Source organism: Marmota flaviventris, chromosome 17 (genome assembly GCF_047511675.1).
Source record: "Marmota flaviventris isolate mMarFla1 chromosome 17, mMarFla1.hap1, whole genome shotgun sequence".
Taxonomy (NCBI): domain Eukaryota; kingdom Metazoa; phylum Chordata; class Mammalia; order Rodentia; family Sciuridae; genus Marmota; species Marmota flaviventris.
This window is the reverse complement of record NC_092514.1, coordinates 54,500,963-54,523,999: the sequence shown is the minus strand read 5'-3', so window position 1 is coordinate 54,523,999 and position 23,037 is coordinate 54,500,963. Positions and strand designations below refer to the sequence as shown.

The window sequence follows — 23,037 nt, the reverse complement described above, 5'->3', positions numbered from 1 at the left end:
CCATATGCTTCTAACCTCAGAACTGCAAAGAAATTGCTAGCAGAGAAAGATCACTTCTTCTTTCAAAAATCAAAGATAAATGGCCAAGCTTTCCTAATTTTTTTTCAAGTCAGCAAAGACTGACTTGAAAGTTTTCCCAGTGTGGCAATGTAGAGCAATAATTTCAAGCTCAAGCTATATAGTGAAGAGCTCTATAAATCAGCTACATCCAATTCACCTTGAATCAACAAAATGAAATGTAACTTTTCTTCTTTTTTGCTGTGCTGGGGATGGAATCCAGCGCCTTGTGCATGTTAGGCAGGTGCTCTACCACTAAGCTACATCCCCAGCCTTTTTTGAGACAAAGTCTACATTTCCAGGTTGGCCTAAAACCTGTAATCTTTCTGCCTCTGCCCCAGTCGCTGGTATTAAATGCAAACTCCCGATCAATTCAGGAAATGCTTAACCTGGAGCCCACCTACCAATGTCAGGGGAAGTCAAGAAACCGCATTTTTTTTTTTTTAAAACAGGAATTTTGCTAAGAAAAGATCTTCATGAGTTCCTAAGACTAAAAAAGACCAAGAAACACGATCCTTTATGACTGTAAACACATTCATTCTGGGTCAAGGTTATGCCTTCGTAGGGGCACCTCTGAATGGCAGAAACATTTCTATTCTGTCAAATACCTGGTAACTATGGACGGAAATCTAAGCCTATCCCTAAGTGAGACTATAAAAGCACAGGTCTCAAAACCTACAAACAGACCTAAGGGGCCTCCTTGGAGGGAAAGCGTCGTGAAAGGCCAAGGAGTAGTTAGGAACGCTAGAGTCCAGTCCAGACCAAGTTACTATTACTAAACCACGGTGCGACCTTATACAAGTTCCATACCCTCTCTGGACTTCAATTTCCACGTCCGCGCTTTGGAAGTTGAACCACATGGTCTTCAAAATCCTTTCCAGCCAAGAGTCTAATAACAAGTAGATCTAGCTATTAAAGCAGCTTCATGTGGACGCAGTACAGAACTTTAACGGTTCCCCCCTCCTCCCCAGGCCCGCGAAACCCTCGCTCAAAACGCCCCTCGGAGTGACTGCACTTTCCGGACCGCTGTCCGAGCGGTACGCGGTCAGCTCCACCCCTTCCTGGAGGCGTCCCATCGTGCTCCGCGCTCCTAAAACGGCGGGGCGCCTCCCGCCTTTCCGCGCCCGGACCCCGAACTCCTCTCCCCAGTTCTCCCGGGCACCCTGTCCTATCAACGTCTAGTATCCCAGCCAATCAGAAGGACTCCGAGACTCGCCTTCAGCCCACCCTTTTGCCCGCGCTCAGCCTGTCTGAGCTTAAGGCCTTGACCAAGTCAATCCAATCAGTAGCCGGCTCTCACCTGCCCCACCCCGACTTCCCTCTCTTCGGCCAATCCGCGTGCCCCATCCCGCTGCCCGCCCAGCCAACCCGGACCCTAAAACCTGCGGACGAATGGGCGCAGGGCGGCCCTTCAACGAAGAACGCCTGGCCAATTGGGGATTCCGCGTGGCCACAGTGGCAGCCAATCGACGTGGAGCGCGGTGCCGCCGCGGAGAGGTTCAGCCCAATATCCCTCCGCCTTCCTCCCTCCCTTCCTCTCTCTCTCCCTCCCCGAGAGCCGCCGCTCACTTACTGCCTCCCTTCCTTCTTTCTCCCTCCGCCACCCGAGCACCAGCCGCGCTCTGAGCTGCCCCCGGGGTCCCTCCCCCGCCGCCAGAGGAGCAGCTGCCGCCGCCGCCAGCAGCACATTAGGAGGGCGGAAAGAAGAAAAGAGGGGAGGAAGGAGAGCTAGAGCGCCTGCCCAGAGGGAGCCGGTGAATGGGCTTGTGGTGACCCCCGCCCCCCACCCCACCCTCCCTTCCCACCCGACCCCCAACCCCCATCCCCAGTTGGAGCCGCCGCCCGAGAGCCCGGACCGTCGTCTTAGGAGGAGTCGCCGCCGCCACCTCCGCTATGGAGCTGATCACCATCCTCGAGAAGACCGTATCTCCGGGTAGGACGCGGGGGCTGGGGGTCGGGCTGAGGTGATTGGGGTGGGGGAGGGGAGCACGGCCCCTCTGACCCTGCTCCGGTTCCCACTTTCCTCCCACCAGATCGGCTGGAGCTGGAAGCGGCGCAGAAGTTCCTGGAGCGTGCGGCTGTAGAAAACCTGGTGCGTCCCGTCCCGCCGCGCCCCATCCCGCCGCGTCCCCATCCCTGAGAGCGGGCCTTCCCGCCCTCCCGGAGGCCCAGGCCTCGGGAACCCACCCCGCCCCATCCCGTCCCCCTCCCCCCCCCGCGCCCGGTCCAACCTAACCCCGCCATCGGGAAGCCGGTGGGTGTGTCCCGCCCCGGGCCCCGGGGCTGGCCAATGGCGTACCGCGCCGGGGTGACTGCTGCCCAATCGCCGTGCGGACTGAGGGCGGCGGTGCAGCGGGAGGGAGAAAGAGGGAGGGAAGGGAAGTTAGGTTGCACGGCGCTGCGTGTTCAGCAAGGGTGGGGGTGGGGGAGCCGGGCCTAGGGGCCATGTGGAAGCTCCGGGCCCGCCTGCTTGCCGGGTGCTGGCCGAGGCCGGCTTCTCCTTCCTGTCCCTTGGCCCCCGTGTCTCTCTCCACCTACTTCCCAGAGTTCTACCCTTTCCTATCTCTCTTGGTCTGTGCTTATGGCCAGGCCTGGCACCCGACTGCCTCTCAACCCATTCTCAGTAAAATTTTTCCCTTTGCTGCCTGGTTATTACTTTTCTGAGATATACATACACATACATAGATAGATATATATTTGAAGTTAGGTGGGTAGAGATTTGATCACTAGGGATCTGCATCCAGACAACGGACAGACTCATCCTTGAGATCAGGCCTATTTCCTGATGAAATCCCAGAGGAAAGTTCCTGCCTCTCATGTTTTCAAATTTAAGGGGCACTAAGAAAAAAGGAAATAATTTCGCTAAGGCTTGGACCTTTGTTTAAAAAAGTGGGGTGGATTGGTTAAAATAGCCTGCTGCCAGAAATGTTTCTCTTTGGTGTCCCTCCCTTGTTGGGGGGGATGGGGAGCACAGGGAAGGGTGGATGATACTTCAAGTGTTTTTAATAGGTAATAAGTCTGAAGAACACTGTAACCAGATGTGTTCTTTTGCAATATCCTGGCACAATAATGTCAACGACAACAAGGTGGTAGGGCTTATTTTATACAAACTGCCTTTGAATGATTATTTTCCATACTTATGTGTGCTAGCTTTTACTAACTTTTTTATCCTTTGTCTAGAATAAATTTTCCTGCTCCTATAGGCTGATAAACTCCATTAAGAGTATATTCCTGTTTCTGCTTTTACTAATTTGCAAAAAAGCCTTTTATTCTTTAAATTCTTTAATGGTACATAGTTAATAAAATTGGGAGGAATTACTTTCTCTCCTGTGCTTTTAGAATTTGTTAGTAAAAAATTGTATCTACTTTTGGCTTCTATTGACTTTCCTCTTTGGATAGGGCTTTTTTGGTGTGAAAATTTTTAAACAAGGGGTGGCTTTGGGGACCTGTGTGTTACAAAAGATTGAGTATGCTTTTCAGGGATCTATTATATTTAGTAGACAAGTCTAAAGTGTGTAGGAGCCTTAGTACATTTTTGTTGCAACAACTTGCCTTGCCATTTCTATCTTTTCAGTTATTCCCTAATTCTAAATATTCATTAGCATTTTGCCTTATAACTCAGCTTGTTATTGTTCCTCAGAGCTAGGCTCCTAAGTCTTGTGTTGGAGACTAGAAATTCTTATCTACAAGAATTTCCCTCTTATCAAAGATTACTTGCTTCCATGAGATCAAAAGCTGCCCTCAGTATCATTTTGGGGGGGCTAAGGTATTTTAAATTTAGAAAAAGAATTTTACTTTTGTTCCCTGTCATAATCCTTCAACAAATATTTATTGAGTACTAATGTGAAAATTTGGAAAGATGATCTTAATGGGGAATCTTAATAAGTGTGAGGCTGCAGAAGATGGGAACTTCATCACATACTCAATGACATAGTTTGTTTTTGATACGTGGTCTTGCGGTGTTACCCAGGTTGGTTTTAAAATTCTGGACTCAAAGGAGCCTGCCTCTGAGTGCTAGAACTATAGGAATATGCTACCATGCCCAGCTTTGGATTACAAATTTGATGTTTTCTAAGATAATTGAACATGATGTCCTGGAAAATTGACTGGTCTTATCCCCATTCCCGATCCCGCATGGTTTGGTGCTCTATAAACTATCCAGAGTTGTTTGAAATTTCTAAGAAATTTTCATTTACAAATGCATTTTTTCTTAACAGCCCACTTTTCTCGTGGAACTGTCCAGAGTGCTGGCAAATCCAGGAAACAGTCAGGTTGCCAGAGTTGCAGCTGGTCTACAAATCAAGAACTCTTTGACATCAAAAGATCCAGATATCAAGGCACAGTATCAGCAGAGGTGGCTTGCTATTGATGCTAATGCACGACGGGAAGTCAAGAACTATGTAAGTAAATTGCACCTCATTTTGGCATACTGTCTAGGGAATAAGAAACATCTTTGTTCTTTTGTCATTTGTTTGGGACGGAGCTTGACAGTGTGACATTTGTGGGTTCTAAACTCTACCTGAAGGTGAAAGTTGTATTTGGTTTTAATGTCTTTCAATTCAGTTTGTCTGATGGATTGGAATTCAGTATCAAATGACTGAGGTAGCCTGCAATGTTTTGGAGAGTTTTAATTGGATCTCTTTGAATTGGAGTAGTATATGAATGGATGCTATATCAGAATCACTTACATAATCTCTGGGGATGTAGCTCAATGGTAGAGCACAGACCACATGGATGTCGTGGCGTTGGGTTTGATCCTCAACAGCACACCCCAAAAAGGGGTGTGGGTGTGTGAATTTCTAAGCTCTTCAGATATTTTGGTTTGGAAGGCCTAGAATAAAAGTTTTTTTTTTTTTTTTTTTTTTTAACTGTTATCCTATGTGATTCTTTCATAGTTAACCAGCATCTAGCTCTTGTTGAACTTCTGCTGTAGATAGTTCTCATTCTTTGCTGGTTTAAGCTTGGCATTGTGTGGAATCAGAAGAACTAAATGATTTCTTGGGCCTTTCAAGCCCAAAGAGTTTGCAGAATGAGTATGACATTAATGATGGATGCTTTTATCTACTTAGCAAATTGTGAAAAACTTAAATACTTGACTTTTTTCAAGAGTGAGATGATGAATTTTGAGGAAAATGGAGTATCCTTTGTTGCTTTGCATCATAACGTTCTTTTGACTTTCTTGTTGAATTAGAAATTCATAATTCTATCAAAGTATGGGATGTAGAATATAAAGATAGGTTTGGGGTAGGTTGGTTGGTTGGTTGTCTTAATGAAGTTCTTTAGTGGCCTGTGTTATGTGGATAAGGCCCAAAGGAGATTAAGTTAAACATTTGTGCAGTCATTTTGAGGAGAAACCAATGGGCAGATCATGGTTATACACCATATTTACTATATCTTAGTTCTACATGATAAGTAGCTTTAGGCAAATTAGTGTCCCTTAAGGCAACTACTTCTCTTTGTAATATGCTTCTTTTTGCAGTCTTGCAGTTAGGAAAGCTGTCTTACTTTTAATAAATTTTTTTGGAATATGTAAAGCTGTTTCAATTCACTCTGGGTCTGCTTGTGTAACAACACTCCCTTCAGCCAGTTGACATAAGGGAAGCATACTCCATCAAAAAAATTTTTTTTCCTCTTTGTGATGGTGTTTCCCTATATTGCCCAGGCTGCCCTGAAACTCCTGCTTCAGCCTCCTGAGTAGCTGGGACTACAGGCTTGTGCCACCACGCATGGCTCATCACTGAAAACTTTGATGTTCATTGTGCCCATTGGATTTCTCATTTCTTCAAAGTGTGTGTGTACACGCACACGCATATTGGAACTGTAATTGAATTTATTGGCACATTGCTCTTGACACTTCTTTTTTGGTACTAGGGATTGAACCTAGGGGCTCAACCATTGAGCAACATTTCTGGTTCTTTATTTTCTTTACTTTTTTATTGAATAATAATTATTGTTGTTGTTGAATTTATTGCTCAGTAAATTGCAGAGGTTGTCCTTGAGCTTGGGATCCTCCTGCTTCAGCCTCCTGAGTCATTGGAATTGTAGCCACCGGATCCAGCAATGCTAAAATTTTTAAAAAATTGGGTAATAATCAATATTGGCATGGTTGAACTCTGATGCCTGAGAAGAAATTAGCATGAGCTGAGTGTGGTGGTGTACACCTATAATTCCAGCTACTTGGAAGACTGAGACCCAGCTGGATTGCTTGAGTTCACAAGTTCAAGGCCAACCTGGGCAACATAGTGAGATTCTATGTGTCTGTGGGCCCCCCCCCCCAAAAAAAAAGAAGCCATTAACTTGTCCTTTTTCATAGTGTATCTAATTATTACTCTAGTGTTGGTGGTCTTTTTAAAGTGGGGAGAGATGGGGTTTCTGTGTTGTCTAGGCTGGTCTCATTTGCTATAGCATCACTCCTAGTTTAAAGGGGGAAAAAAAGGTTTTTGTACTCAGAAATTGGACATCTCTAGCCTCTAAGTTACTTCAAGTAGTATTAACTAAGGGTCTTCTAAAAGCAATTTTAAAGAAGAGATAAAAGGGTCTGGGATTATGGCTTAGTGGTAGAACGCTTGCCTTGCACACGTGAGGCACTGGGTTCAATCTTCAGCACCACATAAAAATAAATCAAATAAAGATATCATGTTCATCTACAACTAAAAAATATTTTTTAAAAAAAGAAAAGAGAGGTGAATGGGATTCATTGTGCTCCATATATGTACAGAGGTGTGAATGGGATTCAGCATAGTATAAAGATACCCTGGCATGGGGAAGCAAGGAAAGAGAAGGATTGCTTAGTGAGTACGAAATTATTGCTAGATCAGAGAAATAGTTCTGGGGTGCTGTTACACAGTAAATTTTCTATAGATAATGGTATATTTAAAAAAAGTTACAAGAAAGGATTTTGAATGTTTTTTTACCACAAATGACGAAGGTTTAAGGAATGTTATGTTTACCCTGATTGGAACTTTCTATAGTATATCTGTATATTGAAGCTTCAGGTGGTTATTGCATTAATATATACAATTTTTGTCAGTCAATCTACCCCACCAAAAATAAATAAATAAATAAAGTACTATGGACTTTAGTCCTTTAAAAATACCCATTTAGCCCCTGGGACAATTCAGTTCATTTTTTCCCCTCGCTACATTGTGTTTTTAACATAGTTTTTGTCCATTCTGCTGTGCCTAGAGAACAAAATTTTGTTAAAATTAGTTTATTACTGGGTAAAACTGTTGGGGGTGAGGGCAGTCAGGGATGGTGATATATTGTGTAAAAGTGAAAGGTGGGGAGTTCATTATTAGCTGATAATTACAAAGCAGAGTGCTAAGTGACCTGACCCAGTCAGCAGAGCTGGCCTGAATATCTGGTAGCTATTCTTTGTCCTGTGTTCATGCCAGGAACAGTTAACTGTTTGACTTTGAGTGGACTGGGGATTCTTAGTGCCTTCATTGACTGAATTTAGCTGATCGTGGTAATGATTAACACTGGGTCAATTGTGGCTTCATCCTTTAGCCTAACCTGTGACTTCACCCATTACATAAATGTTTGAGTGATTAACACTTCCAATGAGATATATTTAATGACAAGTGAATCTTGTTTTAATTGGCATATCTGTCTAGTTCTTGGAATCTGTTGGTAGTAGAGAGAACCATTCTTGGGCAAACAGAATGAATCCTTTTAAAAATAAGAATTCATTTTTAGGTTTTTGTAGCATTAGGAACTTTTGTTTCCATATTCAGTGATATTGCTTAACCAAGGCCTTTCTCTTTAAATCACTCAGAGTGCTGGGCTGTTGGTAACTAGAAGGAAGGAGGTTTATTTCACATGTCACCTATAAGTAGGATCTTTTCCTTGAGGCAGGTTTTAGACAGTGTCCTACTGTGAATCAGACCCACCTGGATGCCCCATAGGTGTTGTTCTAAAGCCTCACGTTTCTTTCCACAACAAGGCTGTGAGCATTCTTCCCTTATATCACCATCAAGGAGCATGGAAGATTTGTGTCATTTCTGTCTTGAGGATCAAACCCAGGGCCTTGCATGTGTTAGGTAATCATTCTGCTACCAAGATATATCCTCATCCCTAGGAAAATGAATTTTATCCCTTGCTCTTCCCCGGCTCCCTTTAATTTCCTTGACAAGGTTTCATTAAGTTGCCCAGGCTGCTCTCAAACTTGCCATCCTCCTGCCTCAGCCTCCATGTACTAGCTGAAGTTACAGGCATAGGTCACCATACCTGGTTCCCACTTAACTTTTAACACTATCTCTCCTAACCACTAGTTTTCTGCTGTGTTGATTGTTTTCTGCTGTGTTGATTGAGGTGTGTGGTTGTAATTCACAGCAGGGGATGGTTGGTTTTGCTTTTAGGCTCTGGGGAATGTTGATTTTTAAAGGTGTTGGTATTGAGGCTCGCATGGTTTGGGCTTTGTTTTGTTGGCAGAACTTAAGAGACAATGATATAAGGGGTGTGGTGGTAGGCAAATATGCTGAAGTTATTACAAACTGACAAATTTTGTCCCCTGTTTTCCAGGTTTTACAGACTTTGGGCACAGAAACTTATCGGCCTAGCTCTGCCTCACAGTGTGTAGCTGGTATTGCTTGTGCAGAGATCCCAGTAAACCAATGGCCAGAACTCATTCCTCAGCTGGTGGCCAATGTCACAAACCCCAACAGCACAGAGCACATGAAAGAGTCAACATTGGAAGCTATTGGGTACATTTGCCAAGATATAGTAAGTGCTTGCCTGGTGTATTTAATATTTCTATCTCTGATTCTCTCTAGCTGTGGACTTGCATGATGTTAGGATTAGCCTATCAAATCATAAAGAAAACCATGCTGCTGCAATGTTTTGAAGTAGAACTGTTTGTTAATTTAGATCTATCCTCATAGTTCTAATCATGCACTAAGTAAAGAAACTTGAAATTCACAAATTCAAAACATGACCAGGGATGTAACTCCATGGTGGCACATTTGCCTAGCATGAGCAATGCTCTGGGTTCTATTTCTAGCATTGTAAAACAAACAAAAGTAATAATAAACTTAAAATTGAAATCCATATGTTTGGAGAAACTGGGTTTTTTCCCTTTTTTTTTCTTTTTGCAGAGCTGGGGATTAAATCTAAACACTTGAGCATGCTAGGCAAGTACTATACCACTGACCTACACCCTGAGGTTATTCTTATCTGGAGCATCCCTGAATTGAGATTCTCAATGTCCCATGAATTCCTGAGTGCTTTTCCATTTACTAAATTGCAGAAAGATTTGCCAGTTCTTCATACAGTTGGGGTCGCAGCACAGTACTTCAGTTGCAGCCTCAGCCCTCCTACGATTATTATTGCCCCTGGAGGTTACCACTCTTTTTTATTTTGTACCAGGGATTGAGTCCAAGGGTCCTTAGCCACTGAATCACATCCCTAGCCCTTTAAATTGGTACTAGGGATTGAACTCAGGGGCACTGAGCCACATCCCCAGTCCTGTTTTGTATTTTATTTAGAGACAGGGTCTCAATGAGTTGCTTGGCGCCTGGATGATGCTGAGGCTGGCTTTGAATTCGCAGTTCTCCTGCCTCAGCCTCCTGAGCTGCTGGGATCACAGGCATGTGCCATCACGCCCAGCCAGTATTTTTTATTTTTGAGACAGGGTCTTACTAAGTTGCTCAGGGCCTAGCCAAGTTGCTGAGGCTGGTTTTGAGCTTTTGATTTTCTTGCCTCAGCTTCCCAAGCTATTGGGATTACAGGCGTGTGCCAATGTGCTAACATGAGGTTACTACTCTTGGTAACTGTTTTATGTAGACTTCATGTAGCAAACTCTCAGCACTTGACTTGGAGTTAGATACACCTAGTTGTATTATACTAAGGTATTGATCTTTGGCCCTCAGCTATTCTGAAACTATTTGGTACAGGTGAAATACATTATACAAAAGGAGAAGAAGCTAATGTTAACTTATGCCCATAGACATTATGCTAAGAAATCAGAGACAAAATTGATGAGATTAATTTGTTTCTGTTCAAATTTTGGACTACTAGTTCTCTTGGTTATTTTATGGTTACTTTGCAATAGTGTCCCAAAATGGAAATGCTTGGAAAATATCACAAAGTAATGATAATTAACTCGTGGATTTTACAGTTAAAAGGACTGCTGATTAGTCATGAGTTTGTTATTATGTTCATTGCATTTCTTTGCTTTTTTCAGGACCCAGAGCAGCTACAGGATAAATCCAATGAGATTCTGACTGCCATAATCCAGGGGATGAGGAAAGAGGAGCCTAGTAATAATGTGAAGCTAGCTGCTACTAATGCACTCCTGAACTCATTGGAGTTCACCAAAGCAAACTTTGACAAAGAGGTAAGTTTTCTTTTTCTTTCCCTGGGGTGGAACCCAGGATCTTAAGCAGCTGGGCAAGTGCTCTACTTGTGAACTACACACCTAGCTGAAGTAGGTTTTCTTTTTAAAACTTTGGTATAGGTTCAGAGGTTACTTGTAAAAGAAAACAGCATTACTTAGTGGGAATATTTTGGAATTTTAAAAAATTATAGCAGTGGGGCTGTTCACTTTAGGAAGGTGCTCTTTAAGAACGATATAAATGTTTTGCCTGAAAATCTTCCTGTCATTTACTTGTTTATATATAATGTAAAATATGCATACAACAAAATTTGCCATGTTTTATTGGTGCATTATAATTACACATAGTAGTGGGATTCATTATGTCATATTTATACATACACATAATTTGATCAATCTCTTTCCCTAGTACTTTCCTTTTCCCTTAAAATTTACTGTTTCAATAGTATATTCATGTGGAAATGGAACCAATCTTCAGAGCTTTTGCATCTTGAAAAAATGTCAGACTGAATATTGGGCTGGGGTTGTAGCTCAGTGGTAGAACACTTGTCTCACATGTGTGAGGCACTGGGTTTGAGCCTCAGCACCACTTAAAACACAAAAATAAAAGATATTGTGTCCATCTACAACTAAATGTGTGTGTGTGTACATTGAAAAAAAAGACTCAATGTTATTTATTTATGTACATATACTATGTTTATTGAATTATCCATTTGGATTGCTTCCATCTTTTTGTCTGTTGTGAATGATGCAGTTGTAAATATGGGTATATACCTTTCTGATTCTAATTCTTTTGAATGTATATCCAAAAGTGCAATTACTGGGTAATCTAGTCTGAAGACTTTTGTATTTGTTGACAATTTAGCTGGGCGTTTGCCTTTATTGGAGAGGTCTGAGAAGCCAGAGCAAACTGCAGTTCTAATTGATTAGAAAGCATGTTTTTTTTCCTTATAGACTTCAGAAGAGTTGGGAGAGTAGCAAATGAAGTTCATATTTTGTTCTCCCTTTACTCCTCACATTTGATGAGGATTTGCTACCCTCCAGAAAACAAATTTGGCCCCTGAAATAGTACAGATGTTTTGAGTTCTCTTAAATTTTAAATACAAGGACATTAATTTTTCTACATGTAGGTTTTGTTTTTTTCTTGAAATGATCAACTTTATTTAAACCACGTGACTTTGTTATTTTCTGCCTAAATTCTTAATAGTGAAGGTCATCTTGGAGATTAAAAAGGATTAAAACCTTCTTATAAGGTAGGTTGTATACCAGACACTGGAGGCAAACTGTGTAGCCTCCATAGTGCCATTGTTGCCTCAAGGAATAGTTGGTGGATTATACCAGGGTATGGGGCCCTCAAGGAGCAGCAGGTTTTTCCTTATATTGAGAATTCAGGAATCAATAAGTATGGTTCATATTTTCATAATTTTCTTTTTCTTTGTTCTTTCTGCAGTCCGAAAGGCACTTTATTATGCAGGTGGTCTGTGAAGCCACACAGTGTCCAGATACACGGGTAAGTGTGTGGTCATACGAAAAAATAGGGCTGTCTTATGTACTTCCTTGGAAATGTCAACTCTAACTTAGTTTGAAATATAGGGAGTCAATGGACTAAAACAAGGTTTGAGTAATATTATAAAGAATTTTTTCCAACGTATTGGAGGAGAGAATAGTACTACTTGGAAAGAGCATAATGGAAGTTGTAAAGGAGAGAGAAATGGTGGGTCCTTTTTTTTCCCCCCTCCTCTCTGTACTAGGTTGAACCCAGGGACACTACCATTGAGTTATAGCTCCACCTCTTTTTATTTTTTCCATTTTAAACAGGATCTCACAAGTATCTGAGACTGGCCTCAAACTTATGATCTTCTGCCTCAGTCTCCCAGGTTGTTGGGATTATAGGCATTTGCCCAGAAGAATGGGTTTTGATCAGCTTTGCTATTTTATTGCCATGTTATTCAAGTGATTGTTTCAACTATAGCCACTGGAATAGTTTTGCTATTGGTGTAACCTAAACTTTCCCTTTAAAGTCTATTTTTAAAAGTAGCATTTTCATTCTGAATAGAATTAGTGATTTTAGGGCTGTCATATGTCCCTTGGGCACCTTTGAAGGAAAAAAAAAAAGGAAATGGGAAGGGATAATGAGAACTGGGGGTAGAGATTGATTTAGGGGGAGATTTTTGACATTACCCATACACAACCTTGACCCATTAGAGTCTACCATTGCAGATTGTGTTATTTTTAGTAAATTATTTAATTTACTCTTCTTAAAAGGTACGAGTGGCTGCTTTGCAGAATCTGGTGAAGATAATGTCCTTGTATTATCAGTACATGGAGACGTATATGGGCCCTGCTCTTTTTGCAGTAAGTATTTCTTTTTTCTTTGTGTGTATGTGTATGTATATGTACTGGAAATTGAACACAAGGATGCTTAACCACTGAGTCACATCCATCCCCGGCCCTTTTTAATTTTGAGACAGGGTGTCACTAAGTTGCTGAGGCTGCCCTTGAACTTGTGATCCTTCTTCCTCAGATCCCAAGTTGCTGGGATTGCAGGGGTGTACCACCATGCCCAGTCTCAAGTATTTCAATTTTTAGGTGATATGAGCTTCTAGCTGATTGCAGGGAGTCATTATTCTTAGTTGCTGTTTTGTAATTTTGTAATTTTTTACTTAATATTGTGAAATCAAGAAAATTCCTTGAATGTGTGAGTAAATATAAGCAGCTCAGTGGTGTGCCAAAAAAACTTGTACTATTATTGTCTTGGTAAAAGGAGTATATTTTGTTTCTTTATTTCAGACCTAGCTTTCATAAATTATGTTTTTGAAACTTGAATCTGGTTAAAGAGGAGGGTCTAACTTGAGTCAATACTTACTTGAGGTCTGCGGTGTCATGTTTTTTCTCTTAAGATCACAATTGAAGCAATGAAAAGTGACATTGATGAGGTGGCCCTACAAGGGATAGAATTCTGGTCCAATGTCTGTGATGAGGAAATGGATTTGGCCATTGAAGCTTCAGAGGTGAGCCTGGGAGAACATCACCATAGGGGAAGTGCTATTCTGACTGGGCTTGAAAGGTATTTCCATTTGTAGATGTTCTGGATGTCTCCCCCCGCCCCCCCCAGCCAAACCTCCTCACAAAGGAAACAGATCTATAATTAGAGGCAACTTATGTTTTTGTAGATATCTGACATGATTTGTTGTACATAATGGTATTAGTACTATGAACACAAGGGGGCAGTAGGAAGTCAGTTTTACCCATACACAACCTTGACCCTTTAGAGTCTATCTTTAGTGACACCTGATGCTAAATTATTTCCTTTTTGGAAGTCCTAATGCATGCACAGGATGTGTATTTGATAGTTTACTAACTAGTGAAGGAATCAGATAGAGGTACAAGGAAAAGAGTAGTTGTGCCCTTAGAATCTTCAAATTTAAGCTTTACTTCCAACCTTATTTGTCATCTTGTTCTTCTAAAACAACAGCCTTATTTTTGTTATCCTATGTAAACTTCATGTATCTCTTAATCCAAAGAACACTAGATGTAAGGTTATTAAAATGAGTTGAGTTTGTGAAAAAGAATGTAATTTTTAAAGTTGCCTTGGTCCTTTAAGATAGATTTTATGTATAATCAAAAGAATATCATGTCAAGTAGATGAAAAAGTGAGCACTTCCAAAGATCACAGAAAATATTACTGTTGGCCCCATATATTTGTCACTGATCTTGGGACGGCTCTCATTGTATCCCTTTAGTATTGCAGCTTGTTCGCTTTTGTCTTAGAATCTGCTATACATTTCTCCTCAGGCAGCAGAACAAGGACGGCCTCCTGAGCACACCAGTAAGTTTTATGCCAAGGGAGCACTACAATACCTGGTTCCCATCCTCACACAGACGCTAACTAAACAGGTGAGCCTCCTTCCAAATCTAACAAGGTAAATTGTGAAACCTTATTTAAGGTGGGTTGGTTTGCTGTGGAACAGTTTCCATGGAGCAGCTTGGCAGCCCATCAACTATTTGATATTCTGTTATAGATGACTCAGGAATAACTGAGCTGAACTGAGCTGGATCTGTAAGATCTCCTAGGCTTTGAGCTGTTTATAAAAAAACGGGTCTGAATATCTCATGTGTCTTAATTGGGAAGAGAGCACACACTGTTTTGATATTACTGAGTACAGCATTATCCACAGTAATAGAAGAGGTGTGTTCTGTAAAATTTGCAGTAAAGGTTGGGGGCTGGGAGTGTTAACTCTGGTAGAACACTTGCCTAGTGGGTGCATGGCACAGGCTCAATGGTTGGCATCAAAAACAAAAGTTGGGAGGAGAGATGAACTAGGTTTAAGCCATTCTAATACCTAGGGTATCTTCATAAATCCGTGCTATATATACATTTTTAAAATGCTAATTAGGTTAGTTTAAGAGATATATTCTGACCCATAAAAAGAAACTTTACTAATACAAGTTTTTTGTAAAAAGTGTGTCTTCCTTGCCATTCTGCTTTTTGTTTTGGGTATTGGGGATTGAACTCAGGGGCACTCAGCCCCTGAGCCACATCCCTAGTCCTATTTTGTATTTTATTTAGAGACAGGGTCTCACTGAGTTGCTTAGCGCCTGGACGATGCTAAGGCTGGCTTTGAACTCACGATCCTCCTATCTCAACCTCCTGAGCCGCTGGGATTACATGCATGTGCCACTGCACCCGGCTGCCATTCTGTTTTGACTTTATGCATCAGTTTTTCTTGGTATGATGTTTGGGACAGGTGCTTTTTTGTTTTTGTTTTTGTTTTTTTTCTGCCACTTCAGTTCTTACAGTGCATGTGAAATATTACCAAAGAATTGGCAGTGCTCTGTGGAAATAGTTAATTTGAGCCCTAGAAATCTCTTTGTACATGGTAATATAATTTGTTTTTAGGAATATACACATTTTAACTTTGTCTTCAAAGGATAAGTAGAGATGTTTGGTTTGAAATGAACTGTGTTTCCTTTTCATCTCATCTTTCAGTTTTACGTTGATTTTTTTGATCTTTTAGTGTCTTTGCTTTTGTGTATTTTTGTTATTTTTCTGGCTTGCATACAAGTCTTTTTTTTTTTTAGTTGTAGATGGGCACAATATATTTATTTATTTTTACATGGTGCTGAGGATTGGACCCAGTGCCTCACAGGTACAAGGCAAGTGCTCTACCACTGAGCTACAGCCCCAGCCCAACAAATCATTCTTTATGTGTATAATTTTCTGACACTCCATAGGCAACATGCGTTAAGTTATTGTGTGGTGATTCGCCATAATAGATATACCTAGTCTACTTTTTAAAAATTTTTATTTATTTGTCCTAATTTGTTATACATGACAACACTTCGATTTCAATTCATAGTACAAAAATGGAGCACAATTTTTCATTTCTCTGGTTGTACACAAAGTAGAGTCACACCATTCGTGTCTTCATACATGTACCTAGGGTAATGATGTCTATTTCGTTCCACCATTTTTACTTTCCCATGGTTCCCTCCTTCCCCTCCCTCCCCTTTGCCCTATCCAAAGTTTCTCCATTTTTCCCACATTCCCTCCCCACCCCCATTATGGATCAGCATTCACTTATCAGAGAAAACATTTGGCCTTTGGTTTTTGTATGGAAATAAACGATAACTAAAGTCATTATATATATTCTCTACATGTTTGTGACTTAACCTGTTGTTAAAACTTGGTCATTCTCAATTGTTATAAAGGCTATGCTGTGGTGAGTATTTCTGGAAGAGACTTAAAAATCAGGGCTTAATATTTTATTTCAAGAAGCTTTAAGTTCTAAAGGTATTTGGGAGTCATCAGAAAACCTTTTGAATAAAAGTAATTCTTTGAACACAAACTCAACTAGTGCCACATCTTTCACCAGGATGAAAATGATGATGATGATGACTGGAACCCCTGCAAAGCAGCAGGGGTGTGTCTCATGCTTCTTTCCACCTGCTGTGAAGATGACATTGTGCCACATGTCCTCCCCTTCATCAAAGAACACATCAAAAACCCAGATTGGCGATACCGGGATGCAGCAGTGATGGCTTTTGGGTGTATCTTGGAAGGACCAGAGCCCAATCAGCTCAAACCACTGGTTATACAGGTAAAGCTGAGGGAGTTTTGTAAATATTAGTGGAATATTTATTGTTTGTTTCAACTTTTTGTTTTGAGTGTGCTTTTGTTTTTAGTTATTTGCTGTCATTAAGAATATAACGTATCGGGGGCTGGGGTTGTGTTTCAGCAGTAGATTGCTCATCCAGCACATGTGGGGCCCTGGGTTAGATCATGAGCACCACATAAGAAGTAAATGAATAAAATAAAGGTATTGTGTCCAACTACAACTAAAAAATAAATATTAAAAAAAAAAAATAAAGTATTAGGATGTGGCTGGGGCTCAGTGGTAGTGCACTTGCCTGGCGTGTGTGAGGCACTGGGTTTGATTCTCAGCACCACATATAAATAAATAAAGGTCTACCAACAACTAAAGTAAAATATTTGTTTTTAACTTTTCAGAATTATGTAAATTGAGCCGGGAATGTGGCTCAGTGGTAGAATGCTTTGCCTGGCATGTGTGATACCTTGGGTTTAGTCCCCAGCACTGCCAGAAAAAATAAAAATTAAGTTAAATTAAATGTCATAAATCCAGAAACTTTTGAATGCAGAGAAAACCAAAAAGAAAGTCCCATTTTCTAGGGATTACTCTTAACTAAATATTGATCTGTACAGCTTTTTTCATTGTACTTGTGTATAATAAGAAAGGGCTCTTACAGTCTTATAACTATGTTTAGGGTATGATTTTTCAACACCATAGCATAAACATTTCCCAATTATTTATTTATTTACTTTTGGATCAGGTTGTCACTAAGTTGCTGAGGCTGGCTTTGAATTTGTGATCTTCCTATCTCAGCCTCCCAAGACACTGGCATTATAGGCATGTGCCACCACACCTGTGTTTTTTTTTTTTTTTTTAAGGTAGTGACTCACTATGTTGCCCAAGCTATCCCCAAATTGCTGGACTAAAGCAATCTTTCTGCCACTGCTCCCAGCTGCCATACATATATATGTGTATATAAAGATGTTTTTAGTTGTAGATGGACATGACTATTTATTTACTTTATATTTATGTGGTGCTGATGATCAAGCCTAGTGCTTCACACATGCTAGGCAAGCACTGTACCACTGAGCCACAACACAACCCTAGCCTTGCCCTATAATTTTTAATGACTGATTATTCCCTCCTTTAGACAAAAAATAATCTATGGAAATGTGTTTGTTTTGCTAATATAAATCATCAGTTCATATAATTGACTTTAGAGCTTGCAAAACTCAAAAGTCTTTTGAGATATACTAGTTGCCATCATACCTGTATCCTAAATTAGTCAGCATAAAGTGCTTAGAAACATGCATACCAAACTCTTATTAGAACTCCACATTGGAATTTGGTAGAGAAAGAATTTTGTCACATTTCACTCTACTGTTTTTATTTGATAAATCTTTCAGGAGCACAAAAGCATCTTGATGATATTTTGAGTTTAAATCCACCCATCAGTATTTCCTTTTGAGTAGTTGTCAGTGTGAATTTGTTTTGTTTTACTGTATTTTCAGGCTATGCCCACCCTAATAGAATTAATGAAAGACCCCAGTGTAGTTGTTCGAGACACAACTGCATGGACTGTGGGCAGAATTTGTGAATTGCTTCCTGAAGCCGCCATCAATGATGTCTACTTGGCTCCCTTGCTGCAGTGTCTGATTGAGGGCCTCAGTGCTGAACCCAGAGTGGCTTCAAATGTATGCTGGGTAAGGGATTTTCTTCCTGGTGAGCTTGCCTGAGCCAATGTCAAGAAAATAGGAGGTATGTAGGGCTGGGGTTGTGGCTCAGCGGTAGAACACTCACCTACCACATGTGAGGCCCTGGGTTCGATCCTCAGCACCACATAAAAATAAATAAAGATATTGTGTCCAAACAAAAAATAAATATTAAAAAAAGAAAATAGGAGGTGTGAGAGAAAAGTGGATCTACCTCATTTGGAAGGCTTTCTCTGAATACCGTCTCCTTTCTAATTTCTTCAATTAAAACGTGGGAGAGTTGTCTATAGCAGGAGCCAGTGGGAACTGTTGACTCATGGTGACTAGATCTCAAAGCACTTAGAGCAGTCATGGCAATCATGACTGGAGAGGCACTCTGTACTTGCTTTTTTTCTTTTTGGGTGGGGCAGGTACTGGGAATTGAACTTAGGCACTTAACCACTGAACCACATCCCTAGTCCTATTTTGTATTTTGTTTAGAGACGGGGTCTCACTAAGTTGCTTAATGCCTCGCTAAATTACTGGGGCTGGCTTTGAACTCACTATCCTCCTGTCTCTGGTCTTGCTTTTCTTCCTTGAGTTGCTCCCAGACAATAAATTTCAATTAAGGTAGACAGTTGTTGGCCACCATTGCCAAGAAAGGGACAAAAAGGACCGAAAGTGGGTGGTCTCAGTGCTGAGTCAGTATAGAGTGCATGTCATTTATTGGGGGCCTTTGGGGTATAGAGGAGGAAGATGAAATAAGGAAGGAGTGGGGCTAAAAGCCTTTCTGTGAATGGAAAAATAACAGTATTGGTAGGTGAAAATACTCTGCTGCTTAAACGAGTTGGATGTAGCCAGGTGCAGCAGCTCATGCCTATAATCTCAGTGGCGCGCAGGAGGATCGTGAGTTCAAAGCCAGCCTCAGCAATGGCAAGGTGCTAAGCAACTCATTGAGACCCTATTCCTAAATAAAATCCAAAATAGAGCTGGGGATGTGGCTCAGTGGTCGAGGGCCCCTGAGTTCAGTCCCCAGTACCCAAAAAAAAAAAAAGAGCTGGACGTATTTATGAGACAGGACAAGTAGACAATATAAGTAAGTAAATGTTTAGTTTTTAAAGATACCTATAAAATGTAGAATGTATTGTGATGACCTTGACAGAAAAAGTCTTTTTTGAGTTTTATTAGCATTGATATGTTCTTAAGTCAGTTGGAGAACACTGCTCATGGTATCTTAAGGAAACTTGAGGTAATCCTAGGAGACACTTCCCTCAGTACTAATATTTAATCTGTCTGCTTTTTAGGCATTTTCCAGTCTGGCTGAAGCTGCTTATGAAGCTGCAGATGTAGCTGATGATCAAGAAGAACCAGCCACCTATTGCCTGTCTTCTTCATTTGAGCTCATAGTTCAGAAACTCCTGGAAACCACAGACAGGTAACCAATGATCCATAGAAGTGGCTGATATCACTGCACATGGTGGCACCCTTCTGTAGCCCCAGGTACTTAGGAGGCTGAGACAGGAGGATAGCTTGAGCCCAGCAGTTGGGGGACAGCCTGGCAACATAGCATGACTGTGTCTTTAAAAAAAAAAAGAAGTGTTTTGTTGTTATTTGTTTTATTCATGCAGCTCCTGTTGTCCTCTGGAGGATAGTAATGTAGAGGGATCAGACAGGATTTTATCTGCCCTAGGGGAGTTACAAGAATCCTATTGTAGATTGCATTATTTATTTAAATAAAAGGGAATGACAAACGTAAACTATGCTACTTAGGATTGTTAAGAAGCCCCATCATTTTTTTTGTTTTTGTTTTTAATATTTTTTAGTTGTTGAAGGACTTTATTTATTTGTATGTGGTACTGAGAATTGAACCCAGTGCCTCATGCATCTAGGCAAGCGTGCTACCACTAAGCCACAACCTCAGCCTGAAGCCTCATTGTTTTGCAGTATTGACAGTTGATGGTGGAGTATTTGGTAATGGTTTAGGAGAAATGGTGACACTGTAAATCAGAAGATTTATACCAACTCAGTAACTGTCAATTTTATGATATCGGATAAAATTTAGCATTAGTATTTATACAGTTGATATATAAATGAGCTTAAGTTTGGAGGTGGGTATTTGCAATGACTTGGGTGATCAGGGGATGAGAATCTCGGGTCCTAAACCAGCTTCAGCAACTTAGCAAGACCCTGTCTCTGAATAAAAATAAATTGAAAAGAGCTGGGGATGTGACTTAAGTGCCCCTGGGTTCAATCTGTGTTACCCTAAAAAAAAATTTGGGGACCCCAGACTTGTGTTTTGTGTGTTATACCTAAAGCCATGAGCAAAGTAAATGATTAGGTAGGGACTGGGCATAAACCTTCCATGTTTAATCCTTACTTCCCTGTTAAGATTGTATGAAAAAAAATTGGTGTATCTCCTCATCTATTCAGGCAACCTCTTTAATTATCCACATGGATTCTTTTTAAGTTCTGATTTCTAGGTATTATATTGCCAAACTCAGATAAGGTCTACAGTTGTACCAGTTTCTGGTTTTCTATTTTTGGAGAGACATTCCAAAACTTCTCTATCCTTTCTCCACAGTTGAGGCTTTAAGATTTTTGCCATATGTTCCTTACAGACCTGATGGGCACCAGAACAACCTGAGGAGTTCTGCATATGAATCTCTAATGGAAATTGTAAAAAACAGTGCCAAGGATTGTTACCCTGCTGTTCAAAAAACTACTTTGGTCATCATGGAACGACTACAGCAGGTGCTTCAGATGGAGGTAAGACTGACTGGAGTACCCTCAGCTATGGGGTGAAGGGGATAGTACTTTTGACAAATATAGCTAAGAAAGATATAAGGCTTAGATGACAACAACCAAAAAAACCAATATTGCAGTCTTGAGGAAGGCCCTTAGTTTAGTCCCCAGCACCAGTGCCCCCATCCAAAATGGAACTTAACATTTTCATTGCTTGTCACAGTTTACTTGCATTTGTATTATATTTCTTGTTTTTACTTAGTTTTCTACAGTAAAATTGTTTTTTCCTGTAAATAATATATATAAAACAGCAAATAAAGATGATTAAATAAAATATGTAAATTTATTTTATGTGTTATTTAATGATGGAAGGTTTTCACTTAGAACACTATTTCTTCTTTTCCTTATAGTCACATATCCAGAGCACGTCTGATAGAATCCAGTTTAATGACCTTCAGTCTTTACTCTGTGCAACTCTTCAGGTATGATGGTGCTTTATCACTTTTTTTTTTAATTATTATTTTTTTTAATTCATACACTATAGTTACAAATAATAGTGGAATTCATTATACCATATTTGGTTTTGGGGTTTTGTTTTTTGTTTGGTTGGTTGATTTTTTTTGGTACCGGGGATTGAACTGGGCGGCAGGGGGGCACTCAACCACTGAGCCACAACCCCAGCCCTGTTTTGTATTTTATTTAGAGACAGGGACTCACCGAGTTGCTTAGCGCCTTGCTTTTGCTGAGGCTGGCTTTTTCATGATCCTCCTGCCTCAGCTTCCTGAGCCTCTGGGATTATAGGCGTGTGCCACCACGCCTGGCTAATGCCATATAACAGTTTGGTCAGTCTCTTTCCTCCCTTCCCCTGATCTGCTTGAGAACTTTGCTAATTTTCCTTCTATTACTATTTTAATTAGTTCATTATAATTATATAAAAAGTGTGTCCCCCCCACCCTTTTCATTTTTGAGACAGGATCTTATGGTCTTGCTAAATTGCTGAGGCTGTCCTTTAGCTTGTGATCTTCCTGCTTCAACCTCCTCACCTTAATGAAACGCAGGCCTCGGGCTGGGGTTGTGGCTCAAGCGGTAGCGCGCTCGTCTGGCATGCGTGCGGCCCGGGTTCGATCCTCAGCACCACATACAAACAAAGATGTTGTGTCCGCCGAAAACTAAAAAAAATAAATATTAAAATTCTCTCTCTTTCTCTAAAAATTTTTTTTTTAAAAAAGAAAGAAACCCAGGCCTCACTCATGAGAGTCAAGCACTCTACCACTGAGCCACATTTCCATTTCCAACCCCTTACCACTTCTTAATAGCTTCAGGGAAGAAAGTCTGTCTCATGAGTTCTTATACTCTCACATCTCTGAAATGGTGTAGACAGTGCTTTTCTCAGTTTGGTATATGACTCTTCGGAAGAGTGATTTTTTCCTACCTTCCTTTCTGTCAAGAAAGGTCCAGTTTGTCTTTTGAGAAGGAAACACTTCAGTATGTATTGGTCCCTTCCAGCTGAATAGCTAATTTGTGTTGGCAGCTTTTGATCTTGTTTTCCAACAAGACTAGCTCAGTCAGATTCAGTTCCCAGCTGTGGTTCTTCTTTTTTAGAAAAGGGGATAGGATGAGGTGCTATAGCCCATACCTGTAATCCAGTGTTTCAGGAAGCCTGTAGCAGGAGGATCGCAAGTTTGAAGACAGCCTCAGCAACTTAGCAAGACCTTGTCTCAAAATTAAAAAGTAATTTTAAGGGGGCTAGAGGTGTGATTCAGTGGTTAAGTGCCCCTGGATTGAATCCCTGGTACCAAAAAAAAAAAAAAAAGTGGGTTGGGGTTTTAATTCAGTGGTTGAGTACTTGCCAAGTATGTGTGAAGCCCTGGGTTTGGTCCCCAGAACAACAACAAAAAAAAGTATGGCGTTTCTACCATCATCTTTTGATACACTTGCTATTAAAAGTTTTATCATTGTTACACCATATATAGTGCTTTGTATTCACAGTAGAATCTTTTTTAAGGAGAGGCTGAAAGCTAAAATAAAATGTTGCTCTCATCTCAATGCAGTAGCTGGGAAGCTATTCCTTTCTTTTAAAAAAGCCCTGGAACTTATTTGTAGTATTGAATTTTAGTATTAA

At 40.7% G+C, this 23,037-nt stretch overlaps 1 protein-coding gene across 1 annotated transcript in view; it reads left to right on the top strand.

Annotated features, from left to right (window-relative positions):
• The first annotated feature begins 1,573 nt into the window (after positions 1–1,573).
• Positions 1,574–23,037, top strand: part of Kpnb1 (karyopherin subunit beta 1) — a 29,927-nt gene continuing 8,463 nt past the window's right edge. Inside the window, exons 1-14 of the mRNA XM_027924608.2 lie at positions 1,574–1,990; positions 2,091–2,149; positions 4,275–4,457; positions 8,581–8,781; positions 10,241–10,393; positions 11,841–11,900; positions 12,656–12,745; positions 13,291–13,401; positions 14,186–14,287; positions 16,267–16,491; positions 17,994–18,185; positions 19,478–19,608; positions 20,792–20,939; positions 21,326–21,397. Of these exons, the coding sequence (XP_027780409.1) occupies positions 1,951–1,990; positions 2,091–2,149; positions 4,275–4,457; positions 8,581–8,781; positions 10,241–10,393; positions 11,841–11,900; positions 12,656–12,745; positions 13,291–13,401; positions 14,186–14,287; positions 16,267–16,491; positions 17,994–18,185; positions 19,478–19,608; positions 20,792–20,939; positions 21,326–21,397 (1,767 nt within the window). The 5' untranslated portion in view covers positions 1,574–1,950. The remainder of the gene's footprint in view (positions 1,991–2,090; positions 2,150–4,274; positions 4,458–8,580; positions 8,782–10,240; positions 10,394–11,840; positions 11,901–12,655; positions 12,746–13,290; positions 13,402–14,185; positions 14,288–16,266; positions 16,492–17,993; positions 18,186–19,477; positions 19,609–20,791; positions 20,940–21,325; positions 21,398–23,037) is intronic.